We start from the raw sequence: 25,223 nt of genomic DNA on the forward strand, positions 1-25,223 counted from the left end.
GTCCCACAAGGCAAGCAGGCAAAGAAGAGAGAGCGAGAGAGGCAATCTTCCTTCTTCCAGTGTCCTTACGAAGGTCTCCAGCAGAAGGTGTGGCCCGGATTAAAGGTGTGTAGCACCACAGCTGGATCTGGGACTTGCTTTCTCCCAGATGACCTTGAACTCAGTCTTAACCCTGTCTTAATCTTCTGGGATTCATAGCCACTCTGCCTCAAGATCTCCATACCGAGATCCAGGTCAGAAACTTCTATCTCCCAGCCTCCAGATTAGGGTCACTGGTGAGCCTTCCAATTCTGGATTGTAGATCATCCCAGATATAGTCAAGTTGACAACCAGGAATAGCCACTACAGCGCAGTGACTCACACAGAAGCGTGGGACCTGAGAGGAGGCCTGGCTTTAGAGCAGGGGAGTGCTGGACCCTGACAAGTCTAGAATGGAGGCTCCTGGCTGGAAGGCAGGGCTGTGCTGTGGGTGTTTTGTGAGAGGGAAGACATATGCTAGCAGTGAGGTGTCTGAACTGTGTGGCGGGAGCCAGACTCTGGCTGGTGCAGGGAAACGGAGGCTGAGCATCAAGTGAGAGGAAGATGAAGCATCCGGGTGTGGAGTAGCAGCACTGAATAGTGGAAGGAGAGTGGAGGGGTGGGCTGGATTTCTGCAACATTGTGTCCATAGACTGTGGACAGGGCTGGTGGAGAGGCTGCCAAGCTGGGATCTACAACGCCTCCACGTCTCCCGGAGCTGGGGAGGAACAACAGCCCACCTTGGGAGACATCAGCTTCACGCACGCGTGACTCAATGAATGACTTACCTGAGACTCATGTACAGAGCCAGGAGCATCCTCAGCTACTTCCCGGGATGACTGCTGCTCCAGGCCAAAGGCAGATCAGGAAGCCCTCCCCAGGGGGGGTGCAGAACTCAGCCAGGGTGGGGCAGCCACAGGCCTCCCTGCCCTTCCTCTGCAGGCCAACCTCTGCCCTCTCTGTGGGTAACCTCAGTGCCTGCCTCAGACCCAGCTCCCCTTCTGCTTCAGGAAGCTGGGGGTGACACCTCCCACCCACAGCTTCCCTGCAGCCCAGGCCAAGGAAAGCCCCCTTCTCCCATGTGGTCAGGGCAGCTGTGAGAGAGCCCACTGATTTGGCAGACCTGGTGCTCCAGCTGTGGGGATGCTGGGATGGGCAGAGTGGACTCTCCTCCGGTTGGCTCCTGAGCAGCCATCCTCCATCTTCTCTGGGCTGAGGGCTGGGCCTAACCCCTCCCGTCTTGTTAAGCTCCTTTCGATGTGAGTATCGTTGTGCTTGGCTAGAAAAAACATGAAGGCAGCCGATGATGACCCTGTCCTCTTTCACCACAGGCCTTTTGGGAAAGTCCTTAGGGATGCAAACATCACAGATTGAACGTGCTTCCACGTGAATCGGCTTTGAGAAAATGCACAACCAACTTAGTGGCCCTGGGGGAGGAAAACAAAACAAAACAAAAAGACTAAGTTTTTGCTTTTGAGGTTTATTTTATCTTTAATTATGTGGGTGGGTATGTAAGTGCAGGTGCCTGTGGGAGCCTGAGGCATTGGGTCCCTCTATAGCTGGAGTTGTGGGCAGACCACCTGACATGGTTGCTGGGAACCAAACTCCTTGGGTTCCCCCCAAGAACAGTGTGTCTGCTCTTAACTTCGGAGCCATGGCCCCAGCCCTAGGCCCTTGAGCTGACAGCTGTGAAGACGGAAGGTTAGTCTAGTCAAAACAAACAGGACGGAACAGAATAGCATTCAAGACAGCAGGGATTTCATAGGCAAAGACCATATGGTAGGAGGGAGCCCTGGGTCTCCCCACACAGTCCTTGTCAAGTAGGAAGCCGCCCTCCGTGATTCCATGGGAATTCGGGGCCCTCGTCTGGTTCTAGCCTTTGCACAACTGTTCTCTGAGCTCCTGTCAGACACTCTTCCTCTCTGGGCTTTGGGATTAAGCACAGTCCTTCACTTGCTCACCTCTGACCCTTAAATACTTGGGGCCTTTGCCCTAGCTGTCCCCTTCATACCTGCACGTCACTCGGACCACACTGAGGACGTCATCTCTGCAGACACTAGCCTGACTACCCACATGGCCTGATCCCTGCTGTCCGTGTTACATCATCCCCTGTGTTTGCCCGGTTCCTGCAACCTTATAGGCTCCTGTTGGTTCCTTTGCTGGTCTGCTGTCTGTCTGCCCCTTGCCCTGGAGCTTAGTGCAGAGGCAAGAGATAGGACCAGAAAGATGCCCCTGTTTGGGGGCTGAAGGGGCTTGAATTCTAATGGTGCCAGCCCACAGCTACTTGCTGGAGAACCTACACGGGACTCTCAGACATCAAAGCTGCAGCCTCGGATCAGTAACGGAGTCCCACGGCAGTCTCATTGTGTCCCCTATTTCAGGAAGTGGGGGAGACAGGGAATGGTCAGGTCATGTTCATTTGTCTCTTTCTAGTAATGCTGGAGGTCAAACCTGGAACCTTACTGATACTAGGCAAGTGCTCCACCACTGAGCTACATCCCCAGGGCCCGTCTTATAGAAAAAAGAACATGCTAATTACTACAAACCTAAGGCATATGAATATATATGTATATGTATATATACAATAAGTTAGTTAAAAAAGAAGCCTTGAATTTGATGGAAGGTGGGGAGGGGTGTGTGGGAAGGTTTAAGGGAGAAATGTAAGTAAATTACAAACTCAAAAATAAAAGAAAAAAGGGAATTTCTTAACTTTTGTTCATACCTCCCTCCTGTGCCTTTGGTCCCTCTCCCAAGGCAGGATCTGGAGGCCTGGAGGCCCTGGTTTCCTGGGCTTCCGGCACAAACTCTAATGCAAATGCATCAGGAAGCAGGTTAACCCACATCGAGTCATAAACTCTGCCTTGTGTGTTCCCCAGATGAGGAGTCTGTGCTTCTGGGACCCTTAATTTGCCTACTGTCAGACAGACAGACAGACAGACAGACAGAAGGACCTGAAAGGAAAACAAATTGTCTAGGTCTACCATACCGCCAAGCACTGTGTCCTATGTGCTGTGTCTTCTTGACCTGCCACAGAGCCAGTGGGGTGTTGGTGGCAGGGGTGTGGCTGTGAATCATTCCAAGAACACTGACCCAAGCGCCAGGCAGACCTGTGCCCTCTGTTCCTACACACATGACGGTAGTACACCTGGCTTGTGCACATGACCAGCCAGCATAGAAACACACCCTATTCCCATATACACCATCACAAAAAAATACATTTCTAAGTGTCTTTTTCAAAACTAACATTTAGACTTCAAGATGAGGCCAGAAAAATACACAACACATATTAACACACAAACTTATCAACACGCGCACCCATCATATACAGCTGCTAGCACATATAGACTCACACACACACATACACACACACACATACACACACACACACGCATAATCTCTGATGTTTCCACTAATATATTCGAAATGTGTCTTATTTATGACATTTTAAGATTTATTTTTATTATTTAAAAAATTTTTAAAAGATTTATTTACTTATTTTATATATATATATATATATATATATATATGCTCTCTTCAGACACACCAGAAGAAGGCATCAGCTCTCATTACAGATGGTTGTGAGCCACTATGTGGTTACTGGGAGTTGAACTCAGGACCTCTGGAAAAACAGTTAGTGCTCTTAACCGCTGAGCCATCTCTCCAGCTCCTATTACTTTAAATTATGTGTAGGTTTGTGCCTGCAGAGGCCAGAGGGGTCAAGCCCCTGGAGCTGGAATTACACCTAATGCTGGGAATTAAACTTGGGTCCTCTGGAAAACGTTCCTGCTCTAACTGTTAAGCCATCTCTCTACTCCCAATTTGTGACTCCCTTTGTCCTGTTACTATAAAAATGTAACGAAGCTACTTCCACATTGGAACATGGGATTCCGAGTGGCAGAAGTCTGTGTTCCCAGTCCATGGTCACTCATATTTGGCTCCAGAATAAATCATCTGGCAAGTCCTTTGTCTATGTGCATGTTCACTGTTCTAGCACCCAACACAGGGCTCTGAAAATAATCTACTTTTTTGTTGTTGTTGTTGTTTTTCGAGACAGGGTTTCTCTGTGTAGAAATTGGCTGTCCTGGAACTCACTTTGTAGACCAGGCTGGCCTCGAACTCAGAAATCTACCTGCCTCTGCCTCCCAAATGCTGGGATTAAAGGCGAGGGCCACCACGCCCAGCATAATCTACTTTTGACCAGGAGTCACGTGGATAGTCACAGAGTCCAAGCTCGCCGGTGTTCTTTGTGAACTGCTGTGAGCTCCTTCCTCAGCTCTCTCAGACTTCCCTTGGTTTGGTCAATGTCTGTTTGTCTATTCTGGCCTGGTTGTTAAGGATCCCGTTTGGTAGACCTTTTCTGCTTGGTTTAAAGCATCTATTTTGTTTGTGTCTTTTGGAAGACCCAGTTTGGTTTTCGTTTGCTTCTTTCAGGAGCTCCAAGCTCCAAGGTATTCTTGAATTTTGACCAATTTGTTTTCGGCACCTGTTCACATTCAGACCTTTGAAATTTTGGGTCGTATTTTGGTAGTATTTGATTTACCTCCATTTGGCCTTTGTTTCCAGATACTCTTCAAATACCAAATTTTACATTTCTCTGCGGCCTCCGCCTCTGTGGCAACCTTGCTGACTTCAGCTTAGAAACATGTGAGCTCCATTCATCACAAAGACAACGAAGACAAGAAACTCAAATTCCCTCCAACCAGACGTTGGAGGAAATCCTACAGCACAATGGCCTTATGGGATACATACACAAAGTATGTATCCCATACACAAAGTATGTATGCATACATGTATACATACATGCACACATACATACTTTGGCTTGAAGAAACATTGAGAAACCCATTTTCATCAGTAAAGATATCCCCCCCCCCAACTGGGCTGTTTAGTTTTTAAATGAGGAAGTGATATTATCTTAAGCCTGCATCTTTTGATCTTTTATGCTACTGTCTTAGTTTGGTTTCTGTTGCTGTGAGAAAACACAGGGACCAACAGCAACTTGAGAGCAGGGAGGGGTTTTTTCAGCTTATACTTCTCATACTCCATCACTGGGGGAGGGTGCCAGGAACTTCATAGCACCCTCCATGACCTCTGCATCGACTCCTGGATGCAGAGGTCATGGAGGGTGTTCCTTACTGGCTTGCTCAGCCTACTTTCTCATAGAACCCAGGACCACCAGCACTAATCAAGAAAAATGCCTACAGACTTGCCTACAGGCAATCTAATGGAGGCAGTTTTTTCAACTGATGATCTTTCTTCCCAGATGTCCCCGGCTGTGTCAACCTGTCAAAAAGCTGAGGACACAGCTGCTGACTTTTTCTCACATCTGGAATCAACCCTGTCTGGGTAAGTTGTGTGAAGGTGTGTCTCTGCATATTCAATTGTTAATTCTGCACTGTCAGAGAGCAAAATGCTGGCAGGACCTGGTACTGTTATTTCTATGACCCATCAACCTTCTCTTATTTTGTAAATATTTGTTCCTTCCTCACCTGCCTGAGGCAATCAAGAATTCCTGAGACAGACGAAGGGGGAATCTCTGAGCTAGAGGCCAGCCTGGTCTATAATGTGAATTCCAAAGAAACCCTAACTCAAAAAACAAGTGACCAAAAATAAAATGAAATAAAAGCTGGTAAAGAGACTGCTCAGTGGTCAAGACCCAGTGTGATTCCCAGCGCCCACACAGCAGCTCACAACCATCTGTAAAGACCTGGGTGTGATTCCCAGCATCCACACAGCAGCTCACAACCATCTGTAAAGACCTGGGTGTGATTCCCAGCGCCCACACAGCAGCTCACAACCATCTGTAAAGACCTGGGTGTGATTCCCAGCATCCACATGGCAGCTCACAACCATCTGTAAAGACCCGGGTGTGATTCCCAGCGCCCACACGGCCTGGGTGTGACTCTCAGAGCCCACACAACAGCTCACAACCATCTGGAACTTCAGCCCCAGGGAATCTGACTCCTTGTCTGGTCTCCTCAGGTACCAGGCACACAAGTGGTACACACACATACTTGCAGGCAAAACATACACATAAAATAAACACAATAAACATAATAATAATAAAATCTAAAGGCCTGATGCTCTGAACTTCTTAAAATTCATCAAAATGATGTCATTGAGTCTATTGAGAGTTTTATAAAACCTTAAAATTCTAATTATTTATATGAGTCATAGGATAAAGATTTTATTAATCTATAAAATTTAGCACAGTGTGTTCATGTGTATGTGTGTGTGGAGAGAAAGAGAGAGAGAGAGAGAGAGAGAGAGAGAGAGAGAGACTGCATTTCAAAACAGGTTCTAACTGCATTAATTTAAAACTTCATTCATTTGCATATTAATCATAGATTCACAAAAAATATCACATAATTTTGCCTGCCTCTGCCTCCTGAATGCAGGGACTAAAGGCATGTGCCACCACTGCCTAGCCAAAATATTCTTTTGCCTGTTTTATCTTTTCAAAACAGGGTTTCTTCGTATACCAGCCCTGGATGTCCTGGACTACCTTTATAGATCAGGCTGGCCTTGAACTCACAGAGGTACCTCAGCCTCCCGAGTGCTGGCTAGAACTAAAGGTATGCACCACACTCTACTGCAAAATATTCTTTTTTTTGTTTTGTTTTGTTTTGTTTTTTGTTTTTTTGAGACAGGGTTTCTCTGTATAGCCCTGGCTGTCCTGGAACTCACTTTGTAGACCAGGCTGGCCTCAAACTCAGAAATCTGCCTGCCTCTGCCTCCCAAGTGCTGGGATTAAAGGCATGCGCCACCACGCCCGGCAAGTGCTCTGTTTCTTAATTAAATTAATATCTAAGATGTCCTATGATGCAACTAGCCAAAATTAAAATATTAATTAAATAATATTTATATTTCATTAGTAGAAATGAAGTGGTCAACATGACAATTACTCCTTCTGGACTCCCATTTCCATTTCTTACCATTAAAATAATAAAAAAAAATGGCAGACATTGGTGGTGCACATACAAATTCCAGTACTGGAGAGACAGAGAGAGACAGTAATTCTCGGTGAGTTCAAGGCCAGCCTGGACTATAAAGCGAGTTCCAGAACAGTCAGAGCTACATGGCTGCATGGCTACATGTATACATACATACATACATACATACATACGAAAGATTTGGATCCTGGGTGGTGATAGCTCCTATCTATAACCCTAGCATTCTGGAGGCAGAGGCAGGTAGATCTGCAGAGCAAGTTTCAGGACAGCCAGGGATGCACAGAGAAACCCTAAATGAATAAAATTAAATTAAATTAAAAAAAAAACAGATTTAGTAATGCCTGCAAGGACTACAAAATCCTGATTTCTAACAGTTCTAATCTCATTTCTATTGATGTTATTAATATTTCGTAACATAAAGAGAAAGCTATTTCCTACAGTTTGAAGGAATCCTATATTGTTACCTAATTTCCTTTATAATGTGGTTTTCCATTTACTTTTGCAAACTAAATCTGGTTTAAAACCAATGTAATAAAACAGATCGTCAGTATTCACAGATAAGAGTCCTGATGCTGTATATATTAAAAGACTAAGTCTTCCCTAGAGTTATAGCCAGCCACTCCACATGAGGTTATAGCTAGAACATCAAAAATGGACAAAAACAAAACAAAACAAAAACCAACTAAATTGAAAGACAAGCGACTTGTTTAAAGACAGCCATACAGTGCACATGACTGTTAATATGGAGGAATTCATCCATCTAGTTTTTATTAAATGTGTAAGTTTGGGGGACTGGAGAGATGGCTCAGCTATTATAAAGCACTGGCTGCTCTTCTAGAGGTCCTGGGTTCAATTCCCAGCACCCACATGATGACCCATAGCCATGTATATGTGTAGTATCATGGGACCTGATACCCCCCTCTAGAATGAATACATCTGTACATGCGGATAAAACACCTATATACATAAAATAAAAAAATAAATACATCTTTTGTAAAAGATGCAAAGTTTGGTTGTTTGAAATTTGTTTCCAGGGTTGGGGAAATTGGTCAGCATTTAAGAACACTTAGTGTTCTTGCAAAAGACGTGGGTTTGGTTCTCAGGACTCGCATTCCCTCTCAACTATCTACAGCTTCAGTCCCAGGGGATCTGACAGCCTCTTCTGGTCCCCTGTTAGCACAGCACTCATGTGCACAACCCCCTCCCCCAACACAAATATACACAGGTAAAAATAAAATCTTCTAAAGGGGAGACGGGTGGCATGCTTCTGTAACCCCACACTGGTCTCTGGATGTCCCTGGGCAGCTATCCTAGCAAACACACAGCTCCAGGTTCAGAGATGACCTCAAGCAGGTGAGCAGTCACCGAGGGAGGCGCTTGGTATTCACCCGCAGGTTCCCGGGTGCTGTGGCAACTTCCTCAGAGAGGAGAAGGGAAGCTCAAAAGCCTCTGGAGGTAAACAAAAGCTCATAGGTCAAGGAGAATAAAAACTTGAGTCTGGGGGATCCCTCCCAAGAAAATGAAGGTGAGTGCTGCCTGAGAAGGGCACTGAGCGCTCAGGGAGGGGAGAGTGGGCTGCCTGCTGACCACACCCTGCTCCGGGCTCCTGCTCCAGCTGTCGGGAGGTGTGCTGGGTGGGCTCTTCAGAGATTCTGATGCTGTGGGGCTATTTCTGCTCTCATAAGTAAGCCCTCACCAACACTCCTGTAACAACTCATAGGTTCATCACCGTGGACTTGTCATGGGCTCCCTTTCTGGGATGAATTGTGTTGCAGTTCCCCAGGGAAAGCCTATCACAACACACACACACACACACACACACACACACACACACACACGGCTAAGAAAAGGAGATGCCCTGTGTGTCATGTGACTGCTTTTCCCGAATGATGCTCAGATCCCTAGCCCATCCTAGAGAACTGACATCTTGGCCTTTTGCCACCTTGGGACCAGGAAGGCTGCAAAACCCGCTCCCATAATAAAAGACTGACACCAGCTTTAGAAACAAGACAAGTTTTAAATATGTTAGCAAAATATTAACATTAAATATACATTATAAATAGGCCTTATAAATATAAAACAGATTAAACTAATAAAAAAAAAACCAATAAATTAGTCATGTCCCTCCAAGTAATTGCTCACCAGCTTCTGAGACCTTTCAAGAGGACTGGTTCAGCCTGTAAAAAATTCCACAACACACCACCAGAGGGAGCACCATGCAGCAAGGACCCAAGACAGGGCTTTCAGGTGCTGGGAGATCTCCCATAAACCCACCCCACGACCGTTTGCACCATAGTTTCCCATTTACAGAGACTTTGATGTCCACCCTATGTCAGAGTCCAGCAGCTGACAGGTGGAGGGGCTGTTACATAAGGACCCACACACACAACACAGCTTTCCACAGAGAACGCTGACAGTCGGATAAATAAAGTGTCTTGCTCACAGTCACACAGAGAATTAGGGAACAAGCTAGGCTCTGAGCTCTCTTCCCTTGAACGCTCGGATCAGCGTTCCTTGTAGGACACCCTGCCCCCCCAACCCCCAACCCCCACCCCCCCTGTCGCAACTGCCAAGTGTGAGGTTACCCAGAGGTCCAGGTATCTGTCCTGAGTGGGATAAGGCATGAGAGAGAGCACCGGATCAGATCTCTTTTTGGAACCCAGCCTCAGGGAAAGGAGGAAGTCTGGAGGCAAGAGCTTCAAGTCATGAGAGGAAAGGACCAACAGCCCGAGGGGTTCAGCCCAGCCGGCCGAGAGGTGAATCAGCTTGTGTCATCAGACCCCTGAATCAATGGAAAACCTCCGGCCCCACGTGGTCAGACCCAGCCACCCAACTAGGACTGGAGGCTTGGAGTGAGGACACAATAACCTCACTATCCTTGCAGTCCTGAGTGGTATAGTAGAGGACACTCAACTTCACCCCTTAAAGTGCTCTTCTGTATGACCCTGGTCACAGAAGCAGCTTTGAAGGCCTCTGAGAGGACATCCTGTATCAACAGACTAGGCTGTCTGTCCGTGTGTCCTCAGGCTACCGGGGCACCTAGGCCCTGGTCGTCGGGCTCTGGGTGCTCCTGGAAGGTCTAATTTTGCGGGCTCCCTTGCGCCGGACCCGGATTCTGCGGGTTCCCTTGCGCCGGACCCGGATTCTGCGGGTTCCCTTGCGCCGGACCCGGATTCTGCGGGTTCTCTTGCGCCGGGCCAGGAGCGGGCACTGTCTCCGGCTGCGTCTGGAGCCATCGAACCATTCCCTTAAGACCCTCCCCACTGAGCCCATGAAGCGATGGTATTCCCAGAGGAAGCCACAGCCAGCCATCTTGGTCTGAAAGACACTCGGTGCTGTAGTGGACCGTGAGGCCCCAGAGTCCGCCTGTGTGGGCTCAGGTATCTCCAGGGAGTAGTTGAGCAGCTGGGCCATGCAGTAAACATTGTTCCTTATGCCCTGGATATTCTGCCGGGTCCCCTCCAGCTGTGGAAAAGCCTGAGTCTTCAGAAGTTTCTGTCTTAAAGCATCCAGTTGGTACAAGACTCTGCCCAGTGTGGCGTACACAGTGCTCAGGAAGTGAGGCTTGCTCAGTTGCCGGAGTGTGTCCTCACTGGGGAAGGCCACAGAGTGCTGCTGTATGCAGGCAGCTCTCAGGTCATCTGTGTTCAAGTTTTGGAGGCGGATCTGAGGAAGGAAGAGATGGAGGAATGCATGACAAAACCCCTCAAACACACACAGAGAAACCCATCTTGGCTGCCTTTAAAACACCAGCTCCTGTAGGATCTTCCCAAAAAAGAGGTGAAAAAAAGTAAGGTATGAAGAGAATTCTGATGTCAGCAGAGATGGGCAGGAGGGCTGTTGGGGCCCTGGGGATGACTGTGCTTGCAGTGGATGGAGTGAGGGTCCCTAGGTGTGGTGGGGGCTGCAGGAGCCCTGACGGGTTCACTCACGGCTGCTTCTGAGAACCTAGAACCAAATGCCACACCTTCCAGACAGTCAAGAAATGGAGTTGGGAGTGGGAGCAGCTCTGCCGTCCCTAGGATACCTCCGTTTCCCCTCCTGCCCCTTCCTGGTCCTCCATGTGTTCACTCTCTCACTCGTCCCCAAGATTCTCTGAGGTTCAGGTCCCCTAAGGGCTGAGGCTTACATAGGGCTCCAAGAGTGAGTCCGTGTTCCTCGTGAAGTTCGCCTGATTCTGCAGCTGGCTGAAGAGCTGAGGGGACGAGGTGGAGCAGCCACGCTTGGCCAGTGCCATGCTCAGGAAAAGGAGACTGAGGGTCAAACCTAGGGCAGAGAAGAGCACATCAGCTACCTGACTGGTGGTTGTGCAGCCCAGGGGAGGAGCTGGGCACACAGTAGGGTCTGGGTTTGCACAGGACCACTCACTGGGGGTACCACCTTCCACCATAAACCAAACAGGGTGAGGAAGATGGTGGTGGCTGCAATTGACCCGAAGCTCTTCCGGCAGAGGTTGGGTTGTAGCCTCCAGCATCCCCATCCTGATGTTTAGGGCACAACGAACAGACAAGAGAGTCCTCTAAGATGCCTGGCTTCATACAGGTCTTAGTTTTGTCCCAAGACAGACAGGTCAAGTCCCTGACTACTTTATAGACCTTAACATTCCCTGTAGGCAGAATGGAGTTGACCAGGGGGCTGTCCTGAAGTGCAGCCCCAGGGCAGCAGGTCACCTAAGCTCTGGTCACAGAGCCAGAAAAAGCACCTCTCCACTCACGGGACCAGTCAGTGCTGATGGCCATTCTACTGAAAGGTGAGTGAGGTGCAAGAGGAAAGCCTGCCCAGGTCATCCATGCTCAGCACTCGCCCTGCACTTCCTGCCACCGACACATGAACCCCCAACACACGCACACACCAGGGCTGCTGGGAGCCCAGGAGAAGGTTGCACGGGTGAGGGCAGATGATCATAGTTCCAGCTCGCCAGCCCCCACCCTCAGAGGCACCGGCAGCCACGTGGTCGGAAGGGGCCTGTGGTGCAATGGCCCGGAAGGCTACGACACCATCCTTCCCTTCCTACAAACCAACCAGCGCCCCCCACCCCCCACCCCCCACCCCAGGGAGGGCCAGGAGCCCAGGCGTGCCAACCACAAGTCCCCTCCCCATCTTCCCCCGGTGTCTACAGCTACACTGCCAGTGAGGGGTCGGTCCACAGTGAGCCTGTGACAGGTGCACATGGACCAGTGCCTGTGGGGGTGCGCCCGTAGACCTAGGTGAGGGACTGCGGTACCTGCCCTGGTCACTGGGGGTTCGGGTCTGCAGGTGAGCGAGGGAGGACCTTCACCCACATTGATGGCTCTATTTGCCTGTCCCCGTGTGGGTGTGGCTGCATGAGTGGTGGGATGATCTAAGGACCTCTGGCTTGGCTGACTTTGCATCTACCCCAGACCCTGAGAATAGAATCAGAGCAAGAAGGAAGCCCCTTGCTCCACTTCCTTGCAGATCTGGAACTTCCTTTTCTGCTCATCTCCTACCTGCCTTGGGCTTCTCCAGGCTTTCCTCACTCTTTCTCCTCTTCCCTCATGCCCTGGACCCCGGCATGGTCTCTCTCACCCCTCCCTCTGGAATACCTTCCAGAAATACTATGCTTCCACCTGTGGCTATGCTGGGGTCTTAGTGGACCCCATTCTAGTTCTCCTTCTCATCCGAATCCTTCACTTGATCTACAGCTCCCAAGGACAGAGGGTGCCTACAGCAGCCAGTTGGCCCAGCTGCGCCCTGGGATGGTAGAAAGGAAGGAAGTACTTACTGAGCAGTGTTCTTGGAAGCTGTGTCTGCATACTGGGTCCTGGTGCTCTGGCCCGTGCCTCTCAGGGGTGACACAGCTTGGTTGGGTGTCCTGCGGGCTGGCAGCCACTTTATGCCCGATGGGGCGATTGGCCAACACCTCGTGAGGTGGGTGGGGAGGGGGAGGGGGAAGGGCAGGCCTTCTGGGAACATGACCCCAAAAACCAAAGTCTCCCCAGGCGGCCAATGGGCGCCAGGAGCCATGACATGCCCGCTCCTCCTCCCGTTTTCTTCGAATTCGTTCTTCGAGGTCAGCCCCACGCCCAAGGATGATGTAAACCGCAGACTCAGCCTTCTTGGGGTGAGCAGGCAGCACGGGGGTCCTATCATCTTCAGGGGTCAGTCCAGGAGTCAGAGCAGGACTTGCAAAGGAGGTCACCCTTGGTCCAGGAACCACCAACCTCATGGGACACGGAGGTTTAGGGCTAAGGGGAGCCAGACATCTTCCTCGTTGAGTGCCCTTCCCACCCTCTCGCTTGGGCTGTCGGGACATCTGTGAGCGGAAACCACCAGGCTCTGGGCACAGAGCCAGCCTCGGGCCCCAAAGATTGTGCCTCTAATCCCAGGTCAGCATCTTCTTGCCCAACTCATTTCCATTGTCTCCATTAACTGTCCCCGCCCAGCCTTCCCAATCCCAGGTCCTCTCTGTAGACAGGATCCTTTGGGACCCTTGGAGCAAGAGAAATTAGAGACCCGGGTTTCAAAGCTTCTGATATGCTGTGTCGCCTGAGGCAAGTCACTCAGCCACTTTGAGCCCCACCTGAGAAACGGAGAGAGAAAAGCACTCCTTGGTTCACCCCTCAAGGTCAACATGGACATAAAAGGCAAAAAAAGCCTTTGAAGGAAAAAGAAAAGACGACGAAGCTTGAATTCCAAGTACTGGTTTTCAAGGGATGGGATGGAGGGGGTGCGGGGGGTGCGGGGGAGACGGGGAAGCTGTGAGCTCAGAGGGGAAGCTGGAGGGAGGGGTGGGGGTGCTGCGACAGTTGGACACAAGGTTTCACTTTCTCTGAAAGATAGCAATCCATCATGGGTGGATCTTCTGCTTCTCCGCACTGATGGAAAGTGATGACTTGTGGCCCTGGAGACAGTGTCTCCGAGTTCGAGGTAAACTGAGGCCCAGGCTGAGCCAGATCCAAAGGCCATGCTTGGAAACCCCAGCACGTCTGCCAAGCTAGAATGAGCATCCTTAGGCTGTACCTGCTGTTGGCCCTCATATATTCATTCAACAATTCCCCCTCACTCCCTATCCAGGAGGCGACTGTGCCCCTATCCATACCTATTCTCTGCACCTAGCAGTGTTCCCCCTTGTTAGCAACTCCCCAGTGCAGCCTAGACTAGATCTTTCTGAGGTCTTCATTTCCTCCTACTGAATTTCTCACCTCTGCCCACTCCAGGGTGCTGTTCCCTAGGGCCCTGGTCAGGGATCCTTCTGCATTTCATATCCGTGATGTCATCCTGGGACAGTCCCTATACCCCTACACTCAAGCCCTCACTGTGACAAGGAGACAGAGGGAAGCTCCGAGCAGCCCCAGATCTAGCCGGAGAGTGTTATGTCGTGCTTCTCAGGACCCATATGTTGGCAAGAGCACCTCCTTCACCTCGGGTGCTCCCCCTCTCTCCCATGGACCATACACTACCTCCTCTGTTTAGAATAAAGGTGCCAAGGGGTGACTTGCCCTGTTGGAGGCCACCTGCACAGTTGGGAGGTGTCCAGAGCCGGATGGGGTGGTACACATTTGTAATCTCTATTTCTCTCGAGGTTGAGACAGGATTGTGCATCAGAGGCCAGCCTGGAACAGACAAGGAGACTGATCTCAAAACAAAGTCAGGAGCTGGGCATACAGTCCCAGCACTTGGGAGGTGGTGGCTCACTCACTGCAAGTTCCAAGCCAGCAGGGAGACTCTGTCTCAAATAAATAAATAAATAAATAAATAAATAATAAATAAATAAATAAATAAGAAGCCGGGCGTGGTGGCGCACGCCTTTAATCCCAGCACTCGGGAGGCAGAGGCAGGCAGATTTCTGAGTTCGAGGTCAGCCTGGTCTACAAAGTGAGTTCCAGGACAGCCAGGGCTATACAGAGAAACCCTGTCTCAGAAAAAAAGAAAAAAAAAAAGAAAGAAAGAAACAATCAAGCAATCAATCAATAAATAAATTCAATTAAATAAAGTCAAAGGGGCTGCCGCGTCAACCTAGGCCAGCCCCTAGCCTCGGAGCTTAACACCCTGAGGGTTTCCTCCTACTGCAGAAAAGGAGAGAAGGAAGAGCCTGCATTTATTTACCTGGTATCTGAAGGCATGTCTTAGCTGGGGGCCAGAGGGTTGTGCTGGACAGGCCACTGGGACTAAGGTCAGCAAGAGCAAGGCTTGTGTGCATATTTATTTCCCGGAACTGTCAAAATGGGAGGCAACAGACCCACAAGCGACTGATTGCAGAGGTCCTCTGCCCAAAGACACCAAAATCTGCAGAAGCCGCAGACCCTTCTAAAAATCGTGTGGTGGGTGCATGGAGCCTCCACAGGGCCTCCTGTAGACACCATCCTTCTCTAGATGACAGATCATGTAATCCGTGGTGTCACTGGGGAATCTCAGAAAGAGCATGTCTGCCTTCCTTCCAGAGGATCCCATCTCTGCCCGGCTTCTATTTCCGCACACAGTTAATTGAGTTCTCTGATGAGGAGGTCACAAACTGTGCAGCCTTGACAAGGACACAATGTATCTCCCACCACTGTACAGGCTAGACATTTGAGTCAGCTGTCTCTGGGGCTGGATGCTCCCGGGGACCTCTCCTTCGCTGTTCACTTATTCTGTGAACAGTTCTCATCTGTGCATCCCAGGCTGACCTCCAGCTCACACTGCAACCCAGAGTGGCTTTAGATTCTCAGTCCTCTTGCCTTGGGTTCCCTCCTGTTGGGATTATTGGAATGTGCTACTCCACATGGCTGCTTCTTGGCTTATAGGTGGCCAAATTTCCACTGTGTCTCTACATAACCATCCACTGCATTCTGTATTTTCTGCCCCCGATCTCTTTGTTTTTAATTTTCCTTGTTTCTTTCTTTCTTTCTTTCTTTTTTCTTTCTGAGACAGGATTTCTCTGTGTAGCCTTGGCTGTCCTGGAACTTGCTCTGGAGAAGCGGCTGTCCTCCAACTCAGAAATCTGCCTGTTTCTGCCTCCCATGTACTGGGATTAAAGGTATCTACCACCACCACCACTCGGTTTCCTGAACACTTTTTATGTGATACGTGGGTGGGTATGTATTTATCAGGGTTAGTGCATGTACTCCTGTTGCACATGCAGACGCCAGAGGTCATAGTCAAGCAGAGTAAATCATCTTCCTCTATTACTCTCTACCTTTGCATAAAGAGTGTGTATGTATGTATGTATGTAGGTGTGTTGTATGTGAATATGTGTGTATATATGGAGTCTATATATGGTGCATATGGTGTGTGTGTATACATAGGGTATGGGTGTGTGCGTGCATATGTGTGTATGTGTGTGTGTATGTATATATATGGTATGTGTGGTAGATATGTTGTATATGTGTGTGTGTGTTCATATGATATGTATGTAGTGGAGGTGGTGTGTAGATGTATGTGTATATATGGCATCTATATATAGTGCATATGGTACATGTATTATGGTATGTGTGTACACATGGGGTGTGGGGGGTATGTGTGTACACGTGTGTGTATATATGGTATGTGTATGATGGATGTGGATATATATATATATGGTGTGTGTGTATGGTGTATGTGGTAGATATGGATGTGTGTATATGGTATGGTGTGTGTTCATATGGTATGTGTGGTGAAGGTGGTGTGTGGACGCACATGGATTTGCTGTAAGCAGAGGGGGACACCACTCAGCCTGCTCTGTCCCTCTGTCTCATCCTGGAGATGGGGTCTTTCACTGGTCTGGAGCTAGGCTAGCAGTTGAGAACCTTAAGCACTTCCCGCTCCATCTTTACTCAGTGCTGGGGTTTGCAGGCCTGCATGGCCACACGTGGCTGTTCTCATGGGTTCTGAGGATCTGAACTTAGGTCCTCATTCCTGCACAGCAAACCCTGTACTGATAGAGCCACTTTCCTGCCACCTAATTTCTTTTCTAATCCAGTGGCGCTGAATCAGAGCTCACCCATGGCCGCTTTTGCTTGCCTCTTTACAGTCACATCTAATGCCATGAGTTAGGACTGTACATCCTGACTTGGGGAACAGGCTCTAGCCCATGGCAGGTTGCAAGAGCATTCAGGGTTGGCCGTGGGGACAGGAGTGGAGGGCACTGTATGCAGGGGCAGTGGGAGTGGCCCAGAGGATGAGAGGCCTGCCTCACTACCCATTCAGGCAAAGCGTGAGGGAAGATGCGTCAGCGATTCTGGTGAGGTCAGTGCCCAGTGACGTCCTTGTCACCAGCAGGAAAGGCTTGCAACAGTCAGTATAAATAGGATTTCAACCACAGGGCCCGGGTTGTCCCCTCTTCCTGGGCCACGTCAGCCAGGTCCGCGTGATGTGGAGGAAGAGAGGGTGGGTTTGCTTCCTCAGAACTGCTATCTCCCAGCCTTTCCGGCCCACCCTCCGGCTGTCAGGGCCCCGCCCCTTTAATTGTGCAGAATGGCTCTGCCATGGCTTGAAAGTACTCCTGTGGCTGATTCAAGGTCCAGCCTCCACTGCCTGTGAGCCTGACACTGTCAACAGCATCTCCCAGGCCTCGGTTTCTCTTCTCTGTAAAGTCAATGGCACAATCGAATGAGGAGCACAAACAATCCGATGAACAATGGGTAAAAGGCCAGGCTTGGTGGCGCATGCCTGTGAGCTCAGCTTTTGGAGTGCAGAAACAGAAGAGTCAGGAGTTCAAGGTCAACCTCAGCTCACAGTGAGATCAAGGCAATCTGTGGTACAGGAGATCCTGAAAAGGAAAAAAAAGAGGCACGGGGGGTGGGGGGGNGGGGGGACTGGAGAGATGGCTCAGTGGTTAAGAGCATTGACTGTTCTTCCGAAGGTCCTGAGTTCAAATCCCAGCAACTACATGGTGGCTCACAACCATCTGTAATGAGATCTGACGCCCTCTTCTGGTGTGTTTGAAAACAGTTACAGTGTACTTACATATAATAAATAAATAAGTCTTAAAAAGAAAAAAAACGATAGAAAAAAAAAGAGAGAAAAAAGAGGCCCTGGGAGCCAGGCAGGGCCATGACCTGGGCAGTGTGCTGGGGAGATGCCGGCTGCATAGCACAGTCGGGACCTCCATTCTCAGAACCCATATGAAATGCCTCCACGTGCACATGCTCATGCATATACATACATATGCATGTGCACACATGCTCGTGCGCTCGCGCGCGCGCGCGCGCGCGCGCACACACACACACACAAACAAAGGATTTGATCAGTCATTTCTTCCTGAAGAAAAAAATGCAGGAACTAGACGGTAGAAGCACAAGCCTTTATTCCCAGCATTCAGAGGGCAGATGCTGTTGGAGCTCTGTGAGCTAAAGGCGAGCCTGGTCTATAGAGTGAGTTCCATGACAGCCAAAGCTATGTACAAAAACCCTGTGTCAAAAAAAAAAAAAAGTGTATGGACGATTGCTCAATATCATGAGGTTCTATAAAGGCACAGAGCCACACGCCACACTGCACCACCCACTCAAGGCGGAGTCAGAGACAGAGAGGAACAGGTGTGGTGAGGACACAGCGACACTAGAAGGCTATATAAAACAGACAGGAGTGCATGCAAGACACTGCCTGGGAAGCAGTTTGAGAAGCACAAAGAGTACACCTGGCCAGTTCACTCCTAAACTCAGTCCTTTGTACCATAGGCTAGTCCTCATCCTGTAGGCTAGCCCTCATTCTGTACCATAGGCTAGTCCTCATTCTGTAAAATAGCCTAGTCCATAGACTAATCTGCAATTTACTATATAATCAGGGTTGGCCTTGAACTCACAACCATCTTTCTGCCTTAGCCTTCCAAACACTAGGATTACAGGTATGCATCACCACAACAGGCAAACAAAACAAAACCCTTGTTCCAATAAGAAGCAAAACTAGGCCAGGTGGTCATAGCCCATGCCTTGAATCCCAGAACTCAGGAGGCGGAGGCAGGCAGACAGTGGAATGGCACCAGGGGTCCGGGAACCAGGATGGGAGTGACTGTCAGCAGAGTTTGAGGAGGCATGAGGAGGATTCTAGAACTGGTGGTAGAACTGACTTCATAACCCTGATTGAGGGAAAAGCATGGCACTCTGTAGTGCCATGGACTAGGCTATGGACTAGGCTAGTTCACAGAGTGAGGACTAGCCTGTGATAGAAGGGGTATAGCTGAATTTTTTTTTTTTTTAACTGTAGCAAGTGGTCCAGGCACCTCTTGAGATACTTGGTGTCACTCAAGGGCTGAGGCTGACCCTCAGTGGGCATTTGGAAAACAGGTACCTTGCAGTTCCTGGGGTAGACAAAGGCACACATTGGTTTATGTCACTGAGTGGCTTTGGGGCAGTTGGGAAAGGCAGAGTTATGTAAGCCCCAGTGAGCAAGGACATGCCGGGTCAGAGAGGTGGTGGGGCACAGAGATCCCTTGTTGTCTAGTTGCCATGGGGTCTTCCTGGGATCTGGCCTGCCGAGAGGTGTGCTCTGTGTTGAGTAACTGACCCCTCCAGGGGTCTGAAGCCTGACTCAGAGGACAAGGAAGAAATATGAGTGGAGAGTTGTCTCAGATCTGTGACTCTCTCTGTCCCCTCCACCCAGACTGGTGAGCCACCCACCCCAGAGCCTGTGACTAGACCTGCCTCAGGGAAACCCAGACAGAGGGAAGCCCCGGGGACAGTGACAACAGGCAGTCAAGCTAGCAACTGCGCAGAAGCGGTCCAGCAGTGTCCGGGCTGCTTGCCCCCAGTGACCCCCAACACTCATGATGAACCCAGCTTGTGCTTGTGTGTCGAGAGGCAGAGCCCCACTCCACCCCCCCAGAGCTGTGTCACTTCAAGGGAAACACCATGTCTCACAGTAACATGGTAGTTCAGTTGTGTCCCCACTTTTCTTGTAATGACAACATAGAATACCCTGCCTGTTTTTTGAGACAGTATCTCATGTATCCCAAGCTGGTCTTGAGCTACTATGTCACTGACACTGAAATTCTCATCTCCCTGCCTCCACTACTGCATGCAACAGCCTAGAAGGTGTGGGGATTGAATCCAGGCCTTCTTGCATGGTTGGTAAGTTAGCAATCCATCTACCTGCCCAGCCCTTAGAACCCCTATTTTGAAATACCAGATTCTTTCCTAAAATGTTTGGGTTCCCCAGTCCTAATAAACTGGGTAGGTTTCTAGATGTTTCATGTGCTGGGCTTCGAATTACACGCTCACGAATGGCACACCACTGGACCCTCACAAATACTTTAGGAGTCAGTTCTATTTTGCAGATGGAGAAACTGAGGCATAGAAGGCAAAATCCTAGAAGGGGAGACAATGTAGGCTGGAATCCTTCCTAAGCCAAGAGACCTGCCAACATATTCAGCGGGGTGTCCAGAACTGATGCTGCCCAGTGGCTCAGGGAAAGCAAAAGTGACAGCCTCACCCGGGAGGAGGGATAGGGATCACGCTGAGTGGGGCTAAGTGGCATGGCACCAGGTGGGTCCTGAGTGTCTGACGGGGGAGGGGGTGGGGGGGAGAGCAGGGAGGGAAAGTGTGCCCAGTGCTCACATTGCAGGCAGGGCAGAGAGGGGGGAGGGGAGGGCGAGGCAAGGGCAGGTGCTGGGGAAGCATCAGGGGACAGCTGCATGGCCATGCAGATGCGACCCATCTGTAGAAGCTGCAGCGCTACAGCACAGGGGACTCATGGCTCCCAGCCCGCAGAACCCAGGCATCTCTGCTGGCGTGTGTGCATCAAGTCTGTGGTCAGACTTCCAGAAGGATGGCACCCACCGGGGTTGCTGGTCAGAGCAGCTGATCTCAGGCAGTCCAGCTGGCTCCTAGGTCCCTTTCCCAAGGAATCAAGTTTCTGTCACCCTTGTCACCAGAGCGCATGATCTGGCTGGCTTCTGGGCAGCTTTGAAAACATGCTGACTTTTTCCTTGATTTTTCTTTCCCTTTTTTTTCCCCCTCTTTTTTTTATAGCATGTTCAAAAATTTGCTTTTTTTTTTTTTTTTTTTTTTGACTACTCTAGATTGCAACATTTTCCAGGAAAAGTAACTGAAAGGAAAGAAAAAAAACGTGCCTCACGTCTCCCTCCCTTGTAAAGTTAACTTGGGCATGCATTCCACAAAGGTGGCACCTGCTTGCCTCGAAAAAGGAGCTGCTGATGGAGAGCTGACTCCCACCATGTGCACATGCGCACGCGTGCGTGTGCGTGCATGCATGTGTCTGTGTGTGTGTGTCTGTGTGTGAATGTCTGTATGTCTCTGTGTATGTGTCTGTGTGTGTGTCTGTGTGTGTATGTGTGTGTGTCTATGTGTGTATCTGTGTCTGTGTGTGTGCATGTGTCTCTGTGTGTCTGTGTGTGTGCATGTGTCTGTGTATGTGTGTGTGTGTGTGTCTGTGTGTGTCTGTGTGTGTATGTACGTTGTGTAGGTATGTGTACCTGCATGTGGAGGCTAGAAGTCCATGTCCAGTGTCTTCTTCAGCTACTCTCCACAGTATGTATGTATGTATGTATGTATGTATGCATTTATTGGCATGGTCTCTCACTGAACTTGGGTTACCAGTTTAACTGGACTGACTATCCAGCAGGCTCTAGGGATCTGCCTGTCTCTATCTTCAACACTAGGTTACAGACCTGCCCCACAGCCCCCAACTTTTGCCTGGATATTGGGCATCTGAACTCAGATCCTCATGCGTGTAAACCAGGCACATTACTGCCTCTTTACATTTAGGAGCTGAGGCCAGAGACAAGCAAACAGGGAAGAGAAGTCATGGCTGGGTATGGTGGCGCAGGCCTTTATTCTCAGCACTCAGGAGGCAGAAGCAAGTGGAGCTCTGAATTTAAGGCCAACCTGGTCTACAGAGTTCCAGGATAGCCAGGGCTACACAAAGAAACTCTGTCTTACACACACACACACACACACACACACACACACACAGAAGACATGGAAGGGGAGAGTCTCCCAGGCTGATCAGCAAGTCCACTGAGAAAATAACTTGGGAGAGGGCTGTGAAAAGCAACCTGCTTCCATGTGTGTTCCTAAGGAGACCCCAAAGAAACTGCACACAATACAGAAAAGAAACCTACCCTGCACTCCAAGGCGAGCCCATCAAAGCACCCTGTTTCCACATGGATTCCTGCCGGCCGCCATTCGATGAATCTGAAGGTGTTAAGGGAGTTCCTGGTCACTCTGTTCTTGAATGAACTTAAAATCAGGATGGCAGAACCACACCATCTTACTCAGACTAGGCGTTTAAGAGCCCAAAGTGGACAACTCCCAACTTTTTTTTCAAAAGATAACAAACCAACAAAATGTAGCATGCTGTACAATGGAGATTAACACCCATGAGGAGGGCACACTGACACAAGCCCCAAAGCAGGGGACACTCAAGAACAGTGAGGTGGGGGCTGGAGAGATGGCTCAGTGGTTAAGCGCACTGACTGCTCTTCCAGAAGACCCAGGTTCAATTCCCAGCACCTAATGGCAGGTCACAACTGTCTATAATTCCCAAACCTGACACGTTCACACAGACATACATGCTGGCAAAACACCAATGTACATTTACAAAAGGAACATTAGCTAAGCTGAAGCAAGGGCAGAAGTCTCACTTGGGCTGTATGGTTCCATGAATATAAACCACAGAGGGCAGTGCAGAGAGAGACTATGGACTGGCTGTGGGCAGGGCAGGGAGGGTCAGGAGTGGCCTGGCTGCCAATGTATTGCAGGACCTCCTTTTGGAGTGGTGAAAGGTTTCGGAGCAAATGTGCCAGATACCACTGAATCCCTCGCTTTTAAATAGCTGTCAGCCACCCATTGTAACCCCAGCACTGGGGAGACTGAGGCAGAAGGACCACGAGCCCCAGAACAGCCTGACCTCCAAATAAGACCCTGTCTCAAGAAAGACAAAAAGTTAAATTAGGCAAATGTTATCTCAATTAAAAAATTGGAGAAGAGACTGGAGAGAGAGATGGCTCAGCAGTTAAGAGCACCTGCTGCTCTTGCAGAGGGCCCAGGTTCAGTTCCCAGCATCCACACCCAGACACCTCTAAAGCCAGTCCCTGGGGATCTGACGACCTCTTCTGACATCTGCAGGCACTACACATAAGTAGTGCACATACATGCATGCATACATACATGCAGGCAGGCAGGCAGGCATACTCCTAAAGATAGAATAGACCGGGCGGTGGTGGCGCACGCCTTTCATCCCAGCACTTGGGAGGCAGAGGCAGGTGGATTTCTGAGTTCGAGGTCAGCCTGGTCTACAGAGTGAGTTCCAGGACAGCCAGAGTTATACAGAGAAACCCTGTCTTAAATAATAATAATAATAATAATAATAATAATAATAATAATAATAATAATAGAATAGACAACTTTTTTTTTAAGTTAGGGAACCAAGGAGACAGCCATGGTGGTAAAGTGTTTGCTGTAACAGCATGATGTCCTAAGGTCAGATCCCCTGTGTCATGTGAAAGCCGGGCATGCTGGAGGCCATCTTAAGCCCTAGGACTGGGGGTCACAGACAGGCATGTTCCATGGGCTCACTGGTCAGCCAGGCCAGCAGGAACATGCTCTAGATTCAGTGAAAAACCCTACCTCAAAAATGAGGTGGCAAGCCATAAAGGAAGCCACCTGACTTTGACCTCTGTCCTCCACAGAGATGTGCATCCCTGCACCCACCACTCACATGTTCATGTAAGCACACCACACACACACCAAGAGAGAAACGAAGGAAGAGCTTAAAATCACAGCAAGGTTGGGGTATAACTCAGCATGTGAGAGGCCCTGGATGTGTCTTCAGTATGGAAGAGAGGAAGGGTGGTGGGAGAAGGAAAGATGCAGGAGAGAGGGAGGGAGAGAGGAATGGAGGGAGGGAGGATGGAGGGAGGGAGGGAGGGAGGGAGACACTCGACCACCTCAGGAAATTCAAGAGGTTCTCCAAGGTTGCATGCATGAGTGGGAGGCCCCGGTCTTCAAAGGAGAAGGAACTCAGCCGTGGGACCCTGCTCCACAGGGGACATGTGGGGGACAACTCACAGGTGCGGAGATAGGACAGGGAAACTGAGGCACTGGTCCCAGGAGACCAGGAGAAAGAACACCCAGAAGGTGCTGTGAGGCGATGGGGGAGGGGCAGGGGCTGGAGAGTGGGTGGCATTTTGGGGTCTAGGCAGAAGGCTACACACACTTGCTTTGGGGCAGCAGGAAAGGAGATGGGGGTGGGGTGGGAGATGGAGCGGCAGGAGAGCCAGAGGCCAGCACTTCTGTGGGGTGCAGGGTTCTGGAGAAAAGCAATAGGGACATTGGGCATGTGATCATGTAAGCACCAAAGAGATCCCCAGTACACACACACACACACACACATACACGCACTCACATACACACACACACACACACACGCACACACACACACACACACGCACTCACACACATACACATACACACGCACACACACACACGCACTCACATACACATACACACGCACACACACACTCACACAACACACATGCACTCACATACACATACACACGCACACACACTCACACAACACACACGCACTCACATACACACACACGCACTCACATACACATACACACGCACACACACACACTCACACAACACACACGCACTCACATACACATACATACACACACGCACAAACACACACACATACACTTACACACTCATACACAGTCACACAACACACATACACACACTCACATACACATACACACACATACACTTACACACTCACATATACACATACATTCACACACATACTCACACAACCCACATACATGCACTCACATACACATACACGCACAAACACTCACACACATACACTTACACACTCACATATACACATACATTCACATACATACACACACTCACATACACAAGCGCTCACACAAACACACATATACTCACACAATACACTCACACACACTTGCACATACATATACACATATACACACTCACACAGCACCCACATCCACATGATGCCACAACTAACCCCCTAAAAAGAAGTTCTGGGCACCCCTAGAACTAGCACTCATGGCTCAGAACCCCAACACCATGATCCTCTTGGGAAAGTGACACAGACAGGGGTCATTGCTCAACATCTCCACTCTATCCAGCCCAGGGTCAGGGAGGAGACAGGGCCAGACCTCGCGTGCCTGCCCACACAATTACGGTCACCAGCAGCAGACACCCGGCCACCAACGCAGACAGCTGGGATTACAAGGGGTCTTGCAAAATCTTACCCATCCTACAGGGCTCAGCCTAAAGTCAGCCTCTCTCTCTCTCTCTCTCTCTCTCTCTCTCTCTCTCTCTCTCTCTCTCTCTCTCT

The 25,223-nt window shown here is 49.6% G+C and overlaps 1 protein-coding gene across 1 annotated transcript; it reads right to left on the reverse strand.

Annotated features, from left to right (window-relative positions):
* Window positions 1-8,969: 8,969 nt before the first annotated feature.
* Osm (oncostatin M) lies at window positions 8,970-12,843 on the reverse strand. The gene is made up of 3 exons (XM_021211311.1): window positions 12,715-12,843; window positions 11,101-11,237; window positions 8,970-10,637 (listed from the first exon to the last, which is right to left on the reverse strand). The coding sequence occupies exons 1-3, from the start codon at window positions 12,743-12,745 to the stop codon at window positions 10,011-10,013; spliced, it is 795 nt and encodes a 264-aa protein (XP_021066970.1). The 5' UTR covers window positions 12,746-12,843; the 3' UTR covers window positions 8,970-10,010.
* Between the last annotated feature and the right edge of the window lie 12,380 nt (window positions 12,844-25,223).

Source organism: Mus pahari, chromosome 13 (assembly GCF_900095145.1).
Source record: "Mus pahari chromosome 13, PAHARI_EIJ_v1.1, whole genome shotgun sequence".
Lineage (NCBI taxonomy): Eukaryota > Metazoa > Chordata > Mammalia > Rodentia > Muridae > Mus > Mus pahari.